Below are 19,386 nucleotides of genomic sequence, written 5' to 3' on the forward strand. Positions count from 1 at the left end.
GAGGGAGTGATATATATCCCAGAAAATGCTATAGCCTAGCCCACATTCATGGGGCCCACTAAGTAGTATGAGCTTGTCAGTGGCAAGCCCAACTAATCCATGCAGAATTACACGTCAAGCCTATTCTTCCATTAGCCAGCAACTCAAGAGGAACTAGTTCATTTTACAATTTTCCTTAAATAATATCAATTGTAATCATGTGGGATGTCAGGAGGACAAGAGAATATTTGGACACCTAGCAGGTTGTTGTAACAACCTGGTCTATTTGTATCATCTTCTCCTTTTTTGACATGAATGAAATTGTTAAGTCTTTGTTTCCTTCGTTATCCTCTGGAGCAGTGAGAGGTCTCACTATAGCTCGAGGCAAACCATGAGCCTCTTCCCGTCGATGATAAAAGGTCAATAACACAATTTTGTTAGGGTCATAATCTTGGACTTGGTTGAAGCTTGAATCTAGTCAGTCTTATATTGGGTCTTCCCCTTAAGACCTTAAAATCACAGTGATGTGATTGGCATTAACAAATTACAGTGATAGTGTAAACTAGTTACTGGTTACACTTAATAGTAGGGTTGCCCAAATGAATTCGGATCTCCTACAAGTAAAAATTTTTCTCATATAATATCTAGCCACACATTGGGAATATCTCTTATATATTTATTTTAAATTCATGGGAAGATGTTTTAACGTGGAACAGGATTTTCATGCTTTCATAATATGTACAAAACTTTTACTTGCAAAGAATTTTATTGTTGTACTCAAACACACATACACAAAAGAAATACTTGCATATATTTTATATATGTATACAAATATCCTTTCTTTTTAATTATACATACATCTATATTGTATGGGAAAATCTATGATATGGAAAAAATATCTTCTCCATATCATATCGGATGAGATGGACCAATCAACATTGACTTGTATGTTTCGGTTAATAAGGGTTATCTCAGGTAACCGGTTTTAAAAACAAGAATTTAAATCACATTTCAAAATAAGAAAGACGTTAAAGTCTTCACAGTCACCCTCCCCTTTCTCTCTTTCTCTCCAAATTCCAACCCCCATTCTCCCATTTCAAAAGCAACTGCCTCAATCATTCACTTTCATGGTAGTTGTTCCTATTTCGATTCCACATTTCAGGCAAATGCAATTGCTCACCAGGCTTCAATTGCTTACTGGCAAAGCATTGTGAAAAGCCTGAACAGTTACTTGAAGACTTCGAGAGCTAATTAGGTGAGGCAGTTGCTAATTCATGTAAGAAGGTTGTTGCTGTTGGAATTAACTACACTCCTCCAAGGTTTATTCATGATCTTGTTTAGCAGATGAACTTATCTCTTCCACATGATAATCAGCATCATATGAATAATCCTTTCCTTTCTACTTCCTTGGTTAGCAGATGAACTTATCTCTTCCACATGATAATCAGCATCATATGAATAATAAAAATGAGAAAAAATAACATTTCTTCTTCTTTTTTTTTTCTTTTGTTGTGGACAAAATTTCTTCCTACTTTTGATAGATAACATCCAAACATTTTTAACTAAAAAAATAATAGCAAAGGAGTTGATGTTCAAAAAAGTGCTGTAACAACCTGAAAAACAGAACTATAAAAAAGCAACAATAGGAAACATCATTTCTTCTTGAATTCACATTATATTAGATGTACAACAATGTCTAGAAATGATACTGAATGCCCAAGCGGAATAAGCTTGGATTCAAAAACAATGGTTTTGTACAATGGGATTTTATATCTGTGGGAAAATGGGATCAACAAAAGCATTGTGCATGGGATCCAAAATCCAGAGTTTAGCTATGTGATGATGAGAAGAGGTAAGCCTGTGAATTTCTTCCATGAGCCAGATGGTGGTTTCAGCTTTACAAGGATGGATTATGGCATCCAGTGGGCGATGTCCATCTTCAGCACCAATCCTTGATTGGTCTCACTGTTTTAGGAGAACATTGGTCAGATAATGTAGAGGCTTCCCATATAACTAACTGTTTGATGGATTTTCCAGACCCTACCATGAGGTGAATGGAATAACTGATGCACGTTGAGAAGGAACTTGGTATCTGATTCATGCATTCTTGAATCTTGATACATTTTTGCTCGTATGATCATAACACCTGCGTCAAGGAGTATGTCTTACACTACCTTCACAATAGTTGTAACAACAAAAAGTAATTTAACGAATAAGCTAATTACGCAAACAGCTTAGGATGTACCGACAGGGTTCCATCCAATGGTGCAAGGAAACCAATAGAATGTGGATTGTTCATGCAACAGGAGAAACTGTTTTAAATATTGGAAACTCGGTTTAAGGTATCAAGTTTTACTTCTGAGAAGCAGAAACTTACCAAGATCCAATGCACCTCTTGGATGAGTACGATTTCAAAACGAGTAAGAAAGGGAGAAGTTCGACTAGAAGAGGAAATTGGAAGAAGAGAAGAATGGGTAACGGATAGGTTAAAGAGTGAGTGTTTTGGATTTTTTTTTTTTTAAATTTTAATTAACATATAAAAAAATAGTTACTGGTTACTTAAATACATTCGGTAACTTCTATATACGTGGCAGTAGTAGTAGAGGTTTTAGATATGATATAGATTTCCATATCATAGTCGGGCCCATATTGTATATATGTTTATAATGTAAAGGAAATTTATATATATTTTCAATTAATTTTATTTTTAAATTTATTATAAAACCCAATAAAAAATAACTATACAAAATTATATAAATTCTTCCAAACCTAATCAATTTACGCAAATTCGATCAAACTCTGCCTGAGCCCGAATCCAATCAGAATTGTATTGGACTAAGCTGGGATTGGGCCTGAATTTACCAACTTGAGCTTGACCTCGGGTTGGTCCACGCCCGAGCCCGCTAATGGAGAAGATTGAGGGTTTTGACGATTCGAAGAACGATGCTGATTCTGATCTAATGGTGTCGAAGCGTGGGACAGGTTCGTCTCGAGACTCTGGACGTTGAAAGACACGTCAGAACCAGGTTCCTTATACCTTAAGTCAGACGAATAGAGGGGTACAGTGGGAAAATGCGTAGTTATTTAATTTCTAAAGCGACGAAACTACCCTACAAAATGACACGTGTTTTAATTCCTATTGAGAAGTTTCCTCGCCAAAAAGTTCTTTTACTCTGACGTGGCAAATCGTCGTGGGCCAAACCGAAGCCTTTAAAAACCTCATGCCTTGTGCTGAAGCGCCAAAAACCCTTCTCATTCTCTCTCTCTCTCTCTCTCTCTCTCTCTCTCTCTCAAGTTGAAGCCAATACGCTGAAGCGATTTCTGCTTTCTGGTGAGAGTTTCTTGATTTTGGTTTCTGTTTTCGAACTGTGTTTATCTTCTACATAAGGTCATTGGCGATTTTCTGATGTCTGATTCTCTTCCATTTCCTGTTTATATGGTCATTTTTCTGTCCTTGAGATAACTATAGTCTTGCCTTTTCTTCTTTTTTCTGTTAATGGATGGACTAGGTTCCCTTCTAACAACATCTCCACTTCTTGATTGCTGGTTACTTCTTTTTTTATGTTTATATTGTGTTCTTTGTATTCTCTATAGGTAAGATTCTTTGAGGACTCGGGCGCAGCTACTTTTTCTTGTGCAATGATCAAGACCTATTTTTTGAATCTTTTTGCTTTTCAAGAACCTACTTACAAGAACTTTGTTAGTGGGTCTGTAAACTACCAGATATTTTATCAATACTAACATACAGATATCTAGTGATGGCACAAATCACAAAGCCTGAATTCTGTTAACTACCGGATTTTGATTAATGTTCCCTTTTCCCCTACTTCAGTAGGCGACATAATCCATTTGGAATTTTTACTCTTATGGTTTATGGTATTCTTATTTTAGTAACAATTCCTGAAGGTTGAACCAAGGGATTGACTAGTAGTTCATCTTTTACACCATGGTCAGGAGAAAATTCTGCATATCAAGACTGGCACAGAGATAGCTTCAAGATGACAAATGCATATAAGACTTGACTTCTTTTATACCCACCCTACAGTTCAAGCCATTTTTGTATTTTTGTAGAGAGTTCGATTTCCAGACACTCATAAGTTGATTACTCTATGGATATCAATGATCCTAATCGGGAGGGAAACCCACCACCAGCTTCTTCTCTAGTCCATCATGTTGAAGATTCCAGATTCCATACACTGGAAAATGAATCTGCTGAGAATTTGGGACCTTCTCAAATTCATTTCAGGATGACACCTGGTAATAGCAGTGCTGGCATCAGCCATGTGCCCATACTGCACAGAAATCTCCAAGATAATCCAGATACTGTAAGAGACATGACAGGAGCATTTCTGTCACATGATCAAACTATTGCAGTAAACAGTGATAGTGCTGTGTCTGGTACCACTCAATTCAATAGCTTTGAGAGCTCATTAATTGACAGAAGTCCTTTACACACCAGAGGTAACATTACCGGAGAATTACAATCTAGCAGTCAGGTTAGCCCAGCTGATGGTACTCAACTTGGCTTTTGTGCACCCCTCTTCAATGAATTTCATTGGCAACAGATTCATGGAAATTTTGTGCACCATGGAGTTAGTACATCAGATCATCGTGACTCAATGATTGGCAACAATATCATGACAAATGTAGTTCGGCCTGATATCCCTCATTCTTCGGAAAAGCTTGATGGCAGTTTTTTGAAGCTTGGGTTAGGTGTTGATACAATGGATGCTTTTCAATCTAGTTCTAATGTCCAAGGCAGAGGAATTAGTAATCATGATGGTGTGGATACTGGCACCCATACAAATATCCCCTATGTACCACAAGCTAGTGAGAACCTTTCTAATCTTAGCCACAACATGGGTGGTTGGACCTGGTCTAACAATGACAGCAATGTAATCAATTCCAGCAACAGTTCAAGTCCATTCAATATGTCCCAAACACCACAAGGTAACATGCAATATTTTCTTGCGATGCCAAATGACAGTATCTTACGTGTTGGACATAACAGTGATGCAAGATATGCAAATATTGATCCTTACAGTGGGTTCCATGGTTATTCTGGCATTGCTACAAGATCCTGTAGTAGCATACAAGTTGATTTGCCAAATAATGAACAAGCCTGTCCATCTAGGGTGGTGCCTAGACCACCTAGTGTTATTCCAAGACCTTATGAATCTCCAGTGCAATGCCTCCACAGTTATCCGAATAATTTCAATAAAGCCCCAGCTGAATCTTACATGGTTTCTTCTGCTGCCATTGAATCAAGGCCTGCCAGTAGCACCCCAGCTGGGTTTATGGATAATAGACAAGGATGGCCATTCAGAGTAATGCCAAGACCTACTACTTCAATTCAAAGACCTAGTGGATCATATCCTTTTCAACTACACCAAGGTTATCATAACATTAGCTTCCCTTTAGAGTCTTCCACGGTTACTCCTGCTGTTGGGACTGTAAAACACAAAGCCATGCATGATCAGCCAGGTACGTAGTCGACAATCTGGCTTCATTTGTGTTTGACCATGTATTGCTATTAGTGAACATGGAATCCCTTGCTTCATATAATGTTTATTTTCACTCATCTATCTTATAATGATTAGGGCCTTACTTGGTATAATGGTAAAATCTTGGGCTGACAAATGTGAGAAAGCGGGCTCAAGTTTGAGAGTGGTCACTTTGTGCCAAAAAAAAAATGAAAAAGAAAAGAAGAAAAGCCTAAGGTTAGGACTTTATCCAGTCTACACCTCCCAAGACCACAGATAACTGGGACCAACATTGATTGATGGCCTTTTTTTTAATCTTCTAATGATTATTTTATCATCTTAAAGTAATAGCTTCAGCAGTTCAAAGCTCAAATTAAGGAATCCTGGATAGTGAGTTTGACATCTTTTTCTTCTTCACCACCCTTTTTATTAGTAAGCAGGTTTTTTCATTAGATATTAAAATGGCAAATTACAAAGGTGGGGCTAAAGATCTAGCCCCCATTAAAGATTGTTTTAATCCTGATTACAGTTCTGCCCAGAACAACTGTTCCCTAGACACCACTTGCTTGGCCAGCGAGTCAGCCATCCCGTTTTATCTTTACTTGTTCCAATTGGTTTCTAGTACCAGGATGAAGTTATAAATGTACTTGTGGAAACCCATTAGCCAATGCTGGTCACGTAATCTGGGGTCTTAGGAGGGATGGCCTATTTATCAATGTTCAGAAAACCGACCAGGCATAGAGCCAGAGAAGGGAGAGGTTCACGGGTCGGAGGTTCAACTGGGGTCGAACCATGATGATGTGGCATATACATATATATACTACGGGTCATATAAATACTATATATAATATATTTTATAACTTGTAATATATTAAATATGGAAGTTAGATGGTAAGTTCCTTAATTTTTAAAGCAAATGACTAGGGTCAAGTCTCTTAATTTACATTTTCTTTAAAATACGTGTATAATAAAGTAATCTTTTTATTATCCCCTTATTGTAAGTACACCTCTGTATTTATATTCAGTCTTGCATTCAATCTAACTGATTTACGACAGAATTATAACAACTTGCCAACTTGTTTGATTTAGTTAACTCCAACTTGATTCAGTTAACTCCAGCTGTCTTTGCACTGGCTTCCTTATGCTGAGGTGGCCTTCTTCTCCTTCTAGAATATACTTGTAGTTCTTGCCCCCTTGTGCCTCTAACACCTTTTGTCAAAAAGAAGGTCCAACTCTCAAAAAAGAGATCAGTTGGATGTCCTTAAATAGATCATGTTCACCCAGCCAACAACAAAGTAAACCTATAAGATTATTTTTAACATCCTCAATGCTTGAAACTTTATGGTCAAGATTTGATGATTTCTTTCCTTCCAAATTAGCTGAAAGATAGCAGCTGGGAGGGTATTCCACAAAAGTTTACCCTCCTGTTCAGATCCCTAGCTGCGCAGCCTTGCAAAAGTTGGATAACAGATTCAGGAAGCAAAAAGGAATACCAAAGCCGGATAGTGTCCACAGTTGCTGGGAAAATCTGCAATGGAGGAAGAGGTGGTTGATGGACTCTGGTCCATAATTTCAAAGAGAGCAAGAGAGCTTGGCAGGGGAATTCGTCTTCTCAATAACCTGTCTAAAGTAAGGCATCTTCCATGAGCTGCTGTCCAACCCAGAAAAGCCACCTTTGAGGGGATGTAGGGGAACCCAAATTTTATCTAAAGGGAAATCAGGAAACAATCTCCTTGCTGTAGGGAGAGAGAGCTGAAGGTTGGGCCCAAATTTTATCAAAGGACCAGATCATTCATCTTCTAAGAGGGGCTTAGGATTGAAGTTTTGAAGATGGTTCAGCAAATTATCCATAGGGCCCACTTCCCAGTCATTTATATTCTTTCTAAAGGCTGGGCCCCAAATAAACTCCTCATTAACCTGATCATAGCAATCTTCCACCACAACATCTTTATCAATGGAAATATCAAAAAGGGAAGGGAATCCTTTTCTCCGTAGTGGGGTCTCCACACCAAATATGCTTCCAGAACTGGATCTGGTTTCCTCTGCCTGACCTGTAGCATGATTCCTTTCAAATAATCAGGGAGAATTTTGTGGATGTTGCTCCAGACTGTACACCCCAGAGGAGAAAGGCCAGGGCCAGAATCTGACCCAAGGGATGAGAGCCCATATTTTCCAGCTTTACTCTTCTTCATAGACTTTCTCTTTCCTTCTCTACAACCATTTACCAAGGAGAGATCTGTTGACTTGCCTAAGGCTTCTGATACCTAGACCACCCAATTTCCTATGCTGGCAAGCAATGTTCCAGTTTACTGTTTACCAAGTAGAACTTGAAACTACTTCTCCACCCATTCTATAAGAAGGATATCATCTTCTTCTCCAGCTGCTTGGTCACCCCTGCAGGTATTTAACAAGGAAAGGTAGTGAATAAAGAGGGAGGATAGAACACATTTTAACATAATGAGCTTTTCCCCTTTAGTTAAATATTTAGATTTCCATGTGGCAAGATTCCTGTTGAACCTCTCAAGGACTGTATCCCAAATTCTTCTGGAATTGCTTTTTGCACCAAAGGGCATACCAAGATAGTGGTTGGTAACTTCCCAACTTTGCAGCCCAAGATACCCACCAAATGTCCTGCTACATTACCTTCTCCAGATAGCATTATTTCACTTCTTGATAAATTTATTTTCGGACCTGAAGCAGCTTCAAACCACCTTAAAGCATAACCCAAATAAGTTAGCTGATCAAATGAGGCATCACAGAAAAAGATAGCATCGTCAGCAAATTGGACTAAAGGGAGTTGCTCCTAATAAGTTACCTGAAGCATCCTGTATCATTATGTTAAGTGGATAAAGGGGAGATATGCTTTAGGACTGTTGTGCATGCCACTAAAACTGAAGAAGAGATTGCATAAGATGGCTATAAGATAGCTCTTTGTGCAGTAGAAACAAAAGGAGCAGTAATGGGATCTTGAGTTGGATGAGTCCCAGATTCATAGTAGTGAAACTAAAAATAAGCATAAAGAGAACTTAGGTATCAGAATTAGGCAACAAGGGAAAGTAGACTACAACTGTTTTCATTTGTGAAATCAAAACCAGTGAATGCACCATTTAGAATAAGTGATGTGAAGAAGGCCAAAAACAGCATGGGTCTAGTATACTGGTAATTGAGTAAAGATGTTCTACTTCATTCTTTACAAAAACATGTGACTTCTGATAGAGTTGAATGGAGAAAAGGATTTATTCTATCACCCCATTTGGGTGATGTAAAGCAGGCAGAATGATGATACTGTTTGGATCTGTAAGCTCAGAATGGCCTTTTGAACATGGTTCTGGTACAATATGTCATCCAATTAAAACTTACAACCAATCAATTTACTACATGTAGTGCACTCGAAGCTTAAAACAATAGAATTGTACTTATTCCTCACTTTAAGACCATAGACAAAGGGAGAATATGTTATCTATGTCTAATCAATATCCAATGGAAAGCATTGTATAACACACACAGACACACATACATATGTGTCTATCATATTTATGCTCTGTTTGATTGTTTTGAAGTTATGCAAGCCTTTATTTCTTCCTTTTTGCATCTTCTAGGAATGCATTTTGGGTTAATTGTTTTTTTTAACCCCAAAATTTACTCCAGGTGTGTGGGGGGGGGGTGCACCTTAAGATTTTATTATCAATATCAGAAAATCAACGATTACAGGGGAGGACATAGCCCGCCTTGCCCCAAGCCCAAGAACAATGCAAGAAACTCTCAAAAATGAAAAAAAAAGCCCAAGCCCAAAATCTATTTACAACGAATTCTAGAAAGCAACAAAGCATCATCAAAAAGTAAAAGCTGAATGTTCTGTGGAAATGAACTCTTGGAGTCAAAGAGAAGGTTTTCTGAACTGTCACACACCAGGTTAGCTAAACCATTTGCCACTGTATTCCCCTCTCTTAGAATATGAGTGTAGGGCACCTGAATGCCCTCAGATAATTCTGTTATATCGTATAACCATGGAAGTGTGGTCCATGGGGGAGATGACTCATCAGTTAGGACCTGAACCGTCGTCAAGGAATCACTTTCTACCAGTAGTCTCAAGATTCCTAATGCCTTGGCATGGTATATATCATCCCGGATCACTCTGGATTCTGCTATTATGTTCGTTGTGCAGTCATAAGATGAAGCAAAAGCAAGGACAAGCTGCCCATGGTCAGAGCGAAAGATGCCTCCACCACCTTACCTGGATTACCTATGGAGGCTCCATCTACATTCACCTTGTACCAACCTGGACTTGGGAATTTCCAGAGAACCAGCCTAGTCCTTGGATGATGACATTGCAAAGGATGAACCCCCAAAGCTGCTAGGGTCAAGTTGTCTACAAAACTGGGGTCTTGATTCGGTGTTGACCAACAAGTTTCATGCACCCATTTCAGGACTTTAGCAATTATCAAATCCACCGTTTTAGTGCGCCTGTCATACCTACACCTGCATCTCTCTTTCCATAACTCCCACATAGTAAAGAGAGGAATCGATGCAAGTATTTCTTTCACTTGAGAATGACCGCCACTGCCCATTTCTAACCAGTACAGAAGTCTGTCTTTTGCCAACTGCGTGTGAATAAGGGGAACACCACACAAAGAGCTAAATTTTGTAACACCTTAACTGCCATCTTACCAAAAACAAGCACAGATGATTCTTAGTTTCACTTTTCCTGTTAGCACAACAAACACAAGCTGAAACTACCAGGATGCCAAGTCTTCTTATACTCTCATCAGTAGGAATATCCCCTTTCAAAAGCTTCCAAGCAAAGAACGGAATTTTTGGAGGAATTCTTTTATTCCAAACTAAAGTGCCTGAACAAAGGAGCCCCTCGTGTAGAGATAGCTCTCCAAGTTGAGCGGCAAGAGAAGGAACCATTTGAAGTAAGCTACCAAATTCTAACATCCATACCATTCTTAATAACAATTGAGAGAAGCCAAATGAGAGATAATGTGTGAAGGAAGATTATGGTCAATTCGGTCCCAATGCCAAGTGCATGAGTGGCCAAAATATTATCTCTCCCTACAGACCAACCCCTGAACAATTGCAGGCAATTTTCTCTTGAAATCAATTTGCTTAGTACTTCAGCCACCAAAGTGAACAGAAAAGGAGAGAGAGGGTCACCTTGTCTAAGTCCCCTAAAGCCCTCAAAGAAATCATACACCGTCCCATTAATAATAGTTGAGTAGTGAGTAGATCGCAGGCAACTCTTAATCCATTTACACAACTCTCCAAATCCACACCTCCTCATAATATCAATTAAGAAGTTCCAGTCCACCAAGTCATAGGCTTTTTCCAAATCCAATTTGACAGCCACTCCCCTTCTCTTTAATCTTTTTTGAGCCTCCACACATTCATTAGCAATAAGAATTTGGTCAATGATCTGCTTGTCCTATACAAAGGCCCCTTGAGACTGTGAAATCAATGGGGGGGGATCACTTTCATAATCCTCAAAGACAACACTTTTTCTATAACCTTATAAATGCTTGTGACTAGACTGCTAGATTAATACATGCAAGGAATTGTGGAAGGACACTATGGATTGCTTTTCAAGGAGTTGCCATGGTAGCCCGACAAGACGCACTAACATCCCAGCCATTCTCTGCAATCCCATGAATACTAACTGTCACCTCATGCCAAAGTCTACCTCTCTCTAGTGGCCACCTCCATAACCACTTACCCAACAAGGTCAAATTCTTAAGATTAAGATTGCCTAGACCTGCCCAACTCTCCTCTTTAACCCAACAAACAATGTTCCACCTAACTAAGTGGTCTCTCTTCTCTCCTCCCAACTCCTAGAGGAAGTCTGTCATTAGCTTCTCTAATTTCTTTGCCTCTCTAGTTGGGATCCTAAAGATAAAGAGGAAGTAAACTGGTAGGTTTGCTAGTGTGGCCCTAATCAAGGTAACTTCATCTCCTAAGGATTAATAATTCCTATTCCAAGTTGCTATTCTTTTTTCAAATTTCTCCAACACTAGTGTCCAACAACTTTCCTTGGGGTTTCCACCTAATGGGAGGCCCAAGTAGGACAAAGGCCAAGAGGAAATGGGACAATCTAAACAACCTACAATAGAACCAATGGTCTGGTCACCCAAGTTAATGCACACCACACAACTCTTATCCAAATTTATTTTTAGGTTTTAGATGCATTCAAAAGATTCTAGTAGAGCTTTGAGGTTCCTTACCTTACCTAAGTCATTTCCTTCACAAAAAATTATAATATCATCAGCAAATTGGAGATGGGAAACTAGAATACCATTCCTACCTATTCTCCAGCCACTTATTACCTCATCCCTATAAGCTTTTGAGATCAACTTGCTAAACACATCAGCTACAAGTGTGAATAGGACCGGTGAAAGGGAATCACCCTATCTAAGGCCTCTACAAATTGAGAAAATGTCTTTTACCACTCCATTAACTAACATAGAATAACAACAAGAACTTATACAACCAAACTCCTAGTTACACCATCTCTCTCCAAAACCACAATTCTTGAGCACTTCTAGTAGAAAATGCCAATCCACCAAATTACAAGCCTTTTCTAAATCTATCTTATGCACAAACCCTTTTCATCCAGATCTTCTCATATCCTTTATACACTCATTCAGTGATTTAAAAGGCGTGCCTAGGCGCACAGGTGAGGGGCATTTTGGGGTATGCGCCTCACCCAGGTTCGAGAACCCCCTATTTGCTAATGTTGTTCATTCATTCATTGCAATAAAATATCTTCTTAACAGGCAATGAAAGTTATAAAATCATTATTTTTTATGTGAGAAATAAGAATTTTAAACCCTAACATAGACTTGTTCGGGCTTGCCTTAAGGGGCATGGTACAAAGGCGACTCATAGAATCAAGAATGCAATATGTTTTACATCACATTAGCTACTTAAAGCAATGCAATTAAGGAAAAAAGAGATTGTGGGTTTTACATGCTTGAAAATGCTTTATATATTTGCTTTTATTTTTAAATTTTCTTTTGAATACGCTTTACATGTTATGTTATGTATTTTAATTTTAGATAATAGGTTTTTTAAATCATTTATTTTAAATTTTAAGTTTATATTTTTTATTGACATTATGTTTATTATTCTTTTGATTTTTTTTGCATTTTCTTAAAATTTTTGGTTTTTTTTTAATTTCATTTTTTTTAGCCTTTTTTTTTGTAATTTTGCGCCTTGCTTAAAAAGGCGCAAGCCTTACCTTGCACCTTGCGCCTTAGGCGCAAATTGGCCCTTGCGCGTTTTTTGCACCTTGTGCTTTTAAAACACTGCACTCATTAGCTATTAAAATCTGGTTAGTTATTTGTCTTCCTTGCACAAAAGCCCCTTGAGTTTATTGATAAAAAAAGCCCCTTTAGTTTGGTTGATAATCGAGGGGAGTACTACTATAATCTTCAAAGAAAAAACCTTAGCAAAGATTTTATAGATATTAGTCACCAAGTTGATAGGCTTAAAATCCTTGGGGTGTCTAGTCTCTACCTTCTTAGAGACTAAGGCTAAAAAAAGTGGCATTTACTCCTGGGCTGACTTTGTGTTGTGTTGTAAACTCACTAAAAACCTTAAGCAAGTCTTTTTTAACCACATCCTAGCAATCTTGGTATAAGCCATCGTAAACCCATCTAGACCCAAGGCCTTTGATCTATCCATTGAGAACATTGCTTGTCTTATCTCCTCCTCAAAATCCCTTTCTACCCAATTGGCACTTATTTAGATTTGGCCAAACTAAACCTTCCATGCTCAACCTAGTATTTGAAGGCCTTCTAAGTATTGATTTAAAATGATCCACAAAAGCCCTAGCTATCTCATCCTGAGTGGTAAGCTCTTCCCATTGACTCCTAGTTGGCCACAAAGTTCTTTCTCCTTCTCCCATTTGCCAAAGCATGAAAGTATTTTGTATTACCATCCCTTTCTTTGATCCATTTATGTCTTGATTTTTGCCTTCAAGAAATTTCCTCCCTTAAAAGGACTTCTTGCAGTTCCTTTTTAAGTTTCCACCTCAACTCTCTCTCTTGTTCATTCAAAGCACTTTGAGACTCTTTTAAATCTAAAGTCTCAATCTAGGACAATAAACCAACATTTTGTTCCTCCGATCTCCCAAACCGGTCCCTATTCCATTCTTTCAAATTGGACTTTAGTTTCTTTATTTTATTTTATTTTTGTGAAATTGTACCCCCAAATTGCACCCCCTCGACTCTTCACTCCACCAATCCTTAACCTTGTTTAGGAGATCCAGATGTGTTAGCCACATATTTTCAAACCTTGTTACCTCAAATCTCATCCTCTAGTAGTTCTCTCAACCTTCTTTTTTTTTTTTGATAAATGAGTAAGATTTTATTAGACCAGAAAATAAGAGTTACATGAAACCCATGGAAAGGCACGAGATGCAACCTTTTCTTTAAATCTAGTTACAGAATTATAAGTATGAAAGAAATTACACAGAAGTCCAAAATAAAGTATCTTGAAGAACCCCTAGTTTCGCAAGTGAATCAGCCATTGAGTTTGCTGATCTGCCTACCCACTGAACTCTGATTGTCATATTCCTTGTTAACCATTTAACCTTTTTGAGAAGACCTCTAAAACCCCAAATCATAGTGTCCAGATCCTTCAGCCAACCCACTATCACCTGGGAATCCCCTTCAATAATCAGATTCTCTATGCCTAGCTGATTTGCAAGCTGGATTCCTTGTACAGCAGCAAGTAGTTCTCTCAACCTTCATTGAACAAAAACCTATACAACTTCGAGCAAAGGGGGTTTTCTTGGAAATTAGACCAAGTAAAATTGGCTTGCAACAAAGGGATCTTGTTACAAGTATTAACTAGTTGTGATCAAATGTTGTCCATTGTTGGTTTCATCACAAAACCTAATTACATTAAAATCTCCACCCAAGCACCAGGGGCCATCGTAGAGACCTTGTATGTCATATAGTTCTTCCCACATCTCATTTCTCTCTCTGTAATTGTTTGGCCCATATATGTTTATTAGCACCCAAGTGAAACTATCCTCCACATTTTTAAATTTTATTGACATAGAGAATCGACCTATCAACTCCTCCACTAATTCCACCACGTCTTCCCTCCAAATTATAATCAAACCTCCCAAGGATCCTTAAGAAGGAGCCAAAATCCAACTCATTCGTCTTGCTTTCCACACACTTCTAACCCATCTCCTATCTGACTTTGCCAATTTAGTTTCTTGTATCACCACTATATTAGGACATTCTCTTCTTAGTAAATCTTTATTATCCTCCTCTATTTTGCACTACCCAAAACCCTTACATTCCAACTTATGATTCATTTGGAGAGCACTCGAGGCAAAAATCCCTTCATTCCCCTCAGGGAACCACTCCTTATTTAGGATCCTACTCTCCCCTCTGCCACTAAACTTAATGTTGCCCTCAATATTTGAAATCAATCCCTTTACCTCAAACTTCTTTAAGTTTTGTTTTTTCTTTTTTCATTCCACTTCTCTAGTCAAAGTTGTAGGTTCAACTTCAATCCCATTGCTTTGGACAAGCTTAAAGACTTATTTTTTGATGGGGTTTTGGGCTTCTTTTCGCTTATCTTTTCTACACCCTCACCAATTTGGAAACTCTCTATACAACTTTTTGAACATATGTCAAATTTGATGGTGAACTTTGAAAAAAGTTGTATAGTTGGAGTCAATATGGGGGAAAGGGAGATTGGGGAGTATGCAGATATGTTGGGTTGTGTAGTGTCTAACTGGCCTTTAACCTACTTGGGCTTACCTTTGGGGGATAATCCTCAGAGATGATTTCTGGGCCCCTGTAGTGGAGAGATTTGAAAAGAGACTTGCCAGCTGGAAAAGAAATTATCTCTTGGAGGGAGAATCACATTAATTAGGTCTACATTGACTAACCTTCCTGTATATTTTTTGTCAGTTTTTAGGATTCCGGTGAAGGTGGCTAATAGGTTGGAAAAGCTAATGAGAGATTTTCTATGGGAGCCGGGGGAGGAGAAGAGGGACCATAAGGTCAAGTGGGAGGTAGTCTGTAGAGGTAAAAAAGGAGGGTTGGGTATTGGTAATATTAGGGTTAAGAATCTTGCATTATTAGGGAAATGGTTGTGGAGATTCTCATTGGAGAAAGAAAGGTTGTGGGTTAAGGTGGTGGGAAGTATACATGGACTGGCAAACAATGGTTGGGACTCAGGAATTCTAGCACGGGTTACAAGAGCTTCTCCTTGGAGAGCTATCCAAGTCATCTTGCCTTTATTTTCTCCATGGATCAAGTATGACTTGCATTCTGATAACCTTATCAAATTCTGGGAACATGTTTGGGTTGGGGATTCCCCTTTGAAAGATCAATTTCCGGGCCTTTTTGCTATGTCTTCCCTTAAGAATGAACCAATTTCATCCTTTATTGTTCCTTCCAATTCACCTTCTGGGTTGGTTGGAATTTAAGTTTGAGAAGAGGTGTTAGGGATACAGAGTTTTCCAGTACTATAGCCTTACTATCTCTTCTTGAAGGGGTATTCATTGAGCCGTCTAAAGCAGATAACAGAATTTGGACACTAACTCCCTTGGGTTCATACACTTGTGCTTCTTTTTTCAAAGCACTGTTACCCTCTCATCCGGTTGGTTCTTCTTTTCCTGTTAAAGAAGTGTGGTGTCGACCTATACCTCCTAAGGTTGGGGGTTTTTGTTGGGAGGCCTTCCTGGGAAGAGTTAATACAGGGGATCTACTCCAAAGGAAAAGACCCAACAGCTGCTTGTCTCGTCATTGGTGTGTTCTCTGTAAGTCCGATGGTGAGTCTGGATATCATTTACTAATATCTTGTCAGTTTGTTAAAGCTATTTGGGTATGGTTTACTTCTCTGTTTGGTTGTAGGTGGACTCCCCCTTTGAATGTTCCAAGCTTGTTTTCCTCCATACCTAATTCGCCAACTAAAAGGGCTAAAATCATGTGGAGGTGTGGTAGAGCTGCAGTCTGTTGGACAGTGTGGGAGGAGAGGAACTCAAGGATCTTCTCAAATAAAGAGAGAAGCGTGGAAGAAGTCATGGAGATCATCCATATTAGGATGGTACAATGGTTGAGAACATTGGAGCTGTTCAAAGTATTCCAAGTTGATGAGCTGTTAAGGAATTGGAAGGAGATTGCAGATTCAGGTTTATGTTGGAAGATATTAAAAGTTTGCTGGACTCCTCCACCCCTTGGGTTCACTAAACTGAACTTGATGGTAGCAGCATAGGGAACCCAGGGCCTTCCAGAATTGGGGGTGTGATAAGAGATGAAAAAGGGAACTTATTAGCCATGTACTTTGGGCCGATTGGGGTGGGTGACTCTTTGAGGGCTGAGATTTTAGCATCTATTGAAGGGATTCAAAGGGTCAAGGAAATGAATATCAAAAAGGTGGTTATAGAAGGTGATTTTGAAGTGGTGGTGAAGTGGCTAAAAGAGGACAGTGCTATGATGTGGAAATACAGCAATGAAAAGAGGAAGTATAAGTGGCTAACCAAGGACATGGAAATTCAATGTACATGGATAAAGAAAAGTGCAAATGCATGGCTGATGGTCTAGCTAGGCAAGGGATAAATAGAGATACATTATTCTGTGCTGTTTTGTAATCACTGCATGGTCAAAAAGTCACTTGGGTAGCTGGAGTTAAGACTTTTTAGCTCCATCCCTTTGTAAACCTGATTTTTATCATTAATAAAATTTCACTGTTACTGATAAAAAAAGGCACAAATTTGATTCCAAATCCTCTTGTTTTTTTTTTTTTCTTTAATGACACTATCCCTCTCTTCTTCATTACCTATAACAAGCATAAAACGTGTATCAGTAGCAAAAATCGAATTTACAGGGTTACACGAGTACACATGAGTCAAGAGGTGAACTATAAGGGTTGGGAGGCCCACATTGGAAATCCCAAGCAAGACCCTTCCCTCTGCTTGTTGTTGTTGTGAAGGAGTTGCACGGGAAGAGGACACTTAGGTGGCTTTCCCCTTCCTGGTGTTGCGAAGCAAACCTCCTTGGTGATTTCCTGCCCTTGTATGCTAATATCCTGGGGGAGCTGAGATACCAGGATAGGATCCCTGTACACCATCCAGTGGACGTCATTCGGTGACTGTTTGACATCAGCAGGCCATCCTATAGGAGAAGATTAGTAGAAAAGAGTGCCCAAGAGCCTCTGCCTACTTTGATACCAAAATGTCATTCTATGGTTTGTAGAGAGAGAGAGAGAGAGAGTAAGGGAAGAAGAAGAGGAAGAATAGAGTTCTTTCGAATGAGAGTGGTGTTACTGTTCACACCCTTAAACTTGATATTTATATTTTGAAGAAAAAATTACAAGAAAGCCCTTCCCTGGGTCCCCAAATACAAAATGATAAGGAAAAAAAACAAAAAAAAAGACCCTTGCCCAAGCATTCTCAGCAGTTTATTTTTTTTCACTAGCATCTTAGGAACCAAGGTTTTAAAAATCTAACCTGGAAAAGGAACTACTTTGGCCACTGGTTTTCAGATCAGTAGTTCAATTATCTGGTCCAAATGGATCATCCCGTGACGTTTTGAAAAATAAAAATAAAAAATGACATAAAAACCATTCATCGGGTTGAATGGTTTAGTAATTCAACCATCTGGGTCGGTAGTTTGTTGACCAAGTAATTTTTTTTTTTTTTGTAAATTTTGGGCCAAGTATAAAACAGAACCAAACAGTTGACCGGTTTCCGGGTCGAACAGTTCACTGCTCGGGTCAACAGCAGTTTTAAACCCATGTTATGGACAAGAGGTTTTAAACTAAGATTAAAGCAGAATATAGGCAGTGTAAAATTAATAGTAATTAGAGTGGAAATCAAGGTAATATTAGGACTAAAAACCAAAAGATGTCTTAATTTGACCTCTTTTAGTTACCTTGGTTAGGCATAAAAAGGGAGATATTAGGAGGATTTTCTCCATAGAATTAGGGCATTACAGGTAAAATGAAGAGGTTTACTGTAACTCCTATGCACAATAGAATACCACTTAGGCTAAAAGGAAGATTTTATAAAATGTGTATAAAGCCAGAAATGTTGTACAAAGGGTATTGGGTAATCAAGAAATAACATGTTGTCTAAAATGAGTATAGAAGAAACAAGAATGTTGAAAACTGGAAATGGATGAGCGGAAAACTTCAAAGGATAGGACAATGAGTGAACATATTCATAGGAACCTAGGAGTAGCCCCAGTATGTAACAAAATGAGAAAAAGTACACTAAAATGGTTTGGTCACATTTAGAGGAGACTATCTACAGAACCAATGAGAAGTGATCTATTCCAAATTGAAGGATTTAGAAAAACTAAGGGCAGACCAAAGGACATGGGTTGAAGTAGTGAGAAATGATTTGAGGGCCCATAATGTAACAATGGATACAACATTGAACAGAGCCAAATGGCGGAAGAGGATTCGTGTAGCCAACCCCATATAGTTGGGACAAGGCTTAGTTGGGTTGAGTTGAGGGAAAAAATCCTAGATCAAAGGTTTTCTAAAAACTAAAGCATGATATCAAAATTTTCTATTGGATGAAGGCACCCATAACCTTGTACTAATTCTTGGGAAATAAAGTGCTACATTTCCATTTTCCCTCTTCAGAAAAATCCATCATACCATTTTGTTATGAAATATTCATTCTATTGGAAATTGTAATTTTATAGCTATTTTTTTTTGTAAATAATTATGATAGCTTTAAAATAATTAATAAATCTGAATTATTAGCAGCATTGTGCAGCTTGCAATTGGGAAAACCATTGGGTTTCAAGCATGTAATAATAGAAGGCTATTCAAAGCTTGTGATGGGATGGAGAAAAGATAATTGTCAAGTGGCTATTGCAGTACCGACATGTTATGAGGAAAATAAAACACTTAGCAAGGGAAATTGAAGCAAGTTTTTCATGGGTAC

The 19,386-nt window shown here is 38.4% G+C and overlaps 1 protein-coding gene across 5 annotated transcripts in view; it reads left to right on the plus strand.

Moving 5' to 3' along the window:
- Positions 1 to 3,226: 3,226 nt before the first annotated feature.
- LOC104609193 (uncharacterized) overlaps positions 3,227 to 19,386 on the plus strand; it is a 31,599-nt gene continuing 15,439 nt past the window's right edge. For 4 of the 5 annotated variants that reach the window (XM_010275445.3, XM_019199734.2, XM_019199735.2 and 1 more), the window contains exons 1-2: positions 3,227 to 3,310; positions 3,934 to 5,463. In XM_010275445.3, coding sequence (XP_010273747.1) covers positions 4,089 to 5,463 — 1,375 coding nt within the window. In that variant the 5' untranslated portion in view covers positions 3,227 to 3,310; positions 3,934 to 4,088. Of the gene's footprint in view, positions 3,311 to 3,587; positions 5,464 to 19,386 lie in introns of those variants that run through there. The other variant, XM_019199733.2, reaches the window with a different exon arrangement.

Source organism: Nelumbo nucifera, chromosome 8, assembly GCF_055504915.1.
Source record: "Nelumbo nucifera cultivar China Antique chromosome 8, China Antique-T2T, whole genome shotgun sequence".
NCBI classification, from domain to species: Eukaryota; Viridiplantae; Streptophyta; class Magnoliopsida; order Proteales; family Nelumbonaceae; genus Nelumbo; species Nelumbo nucifera.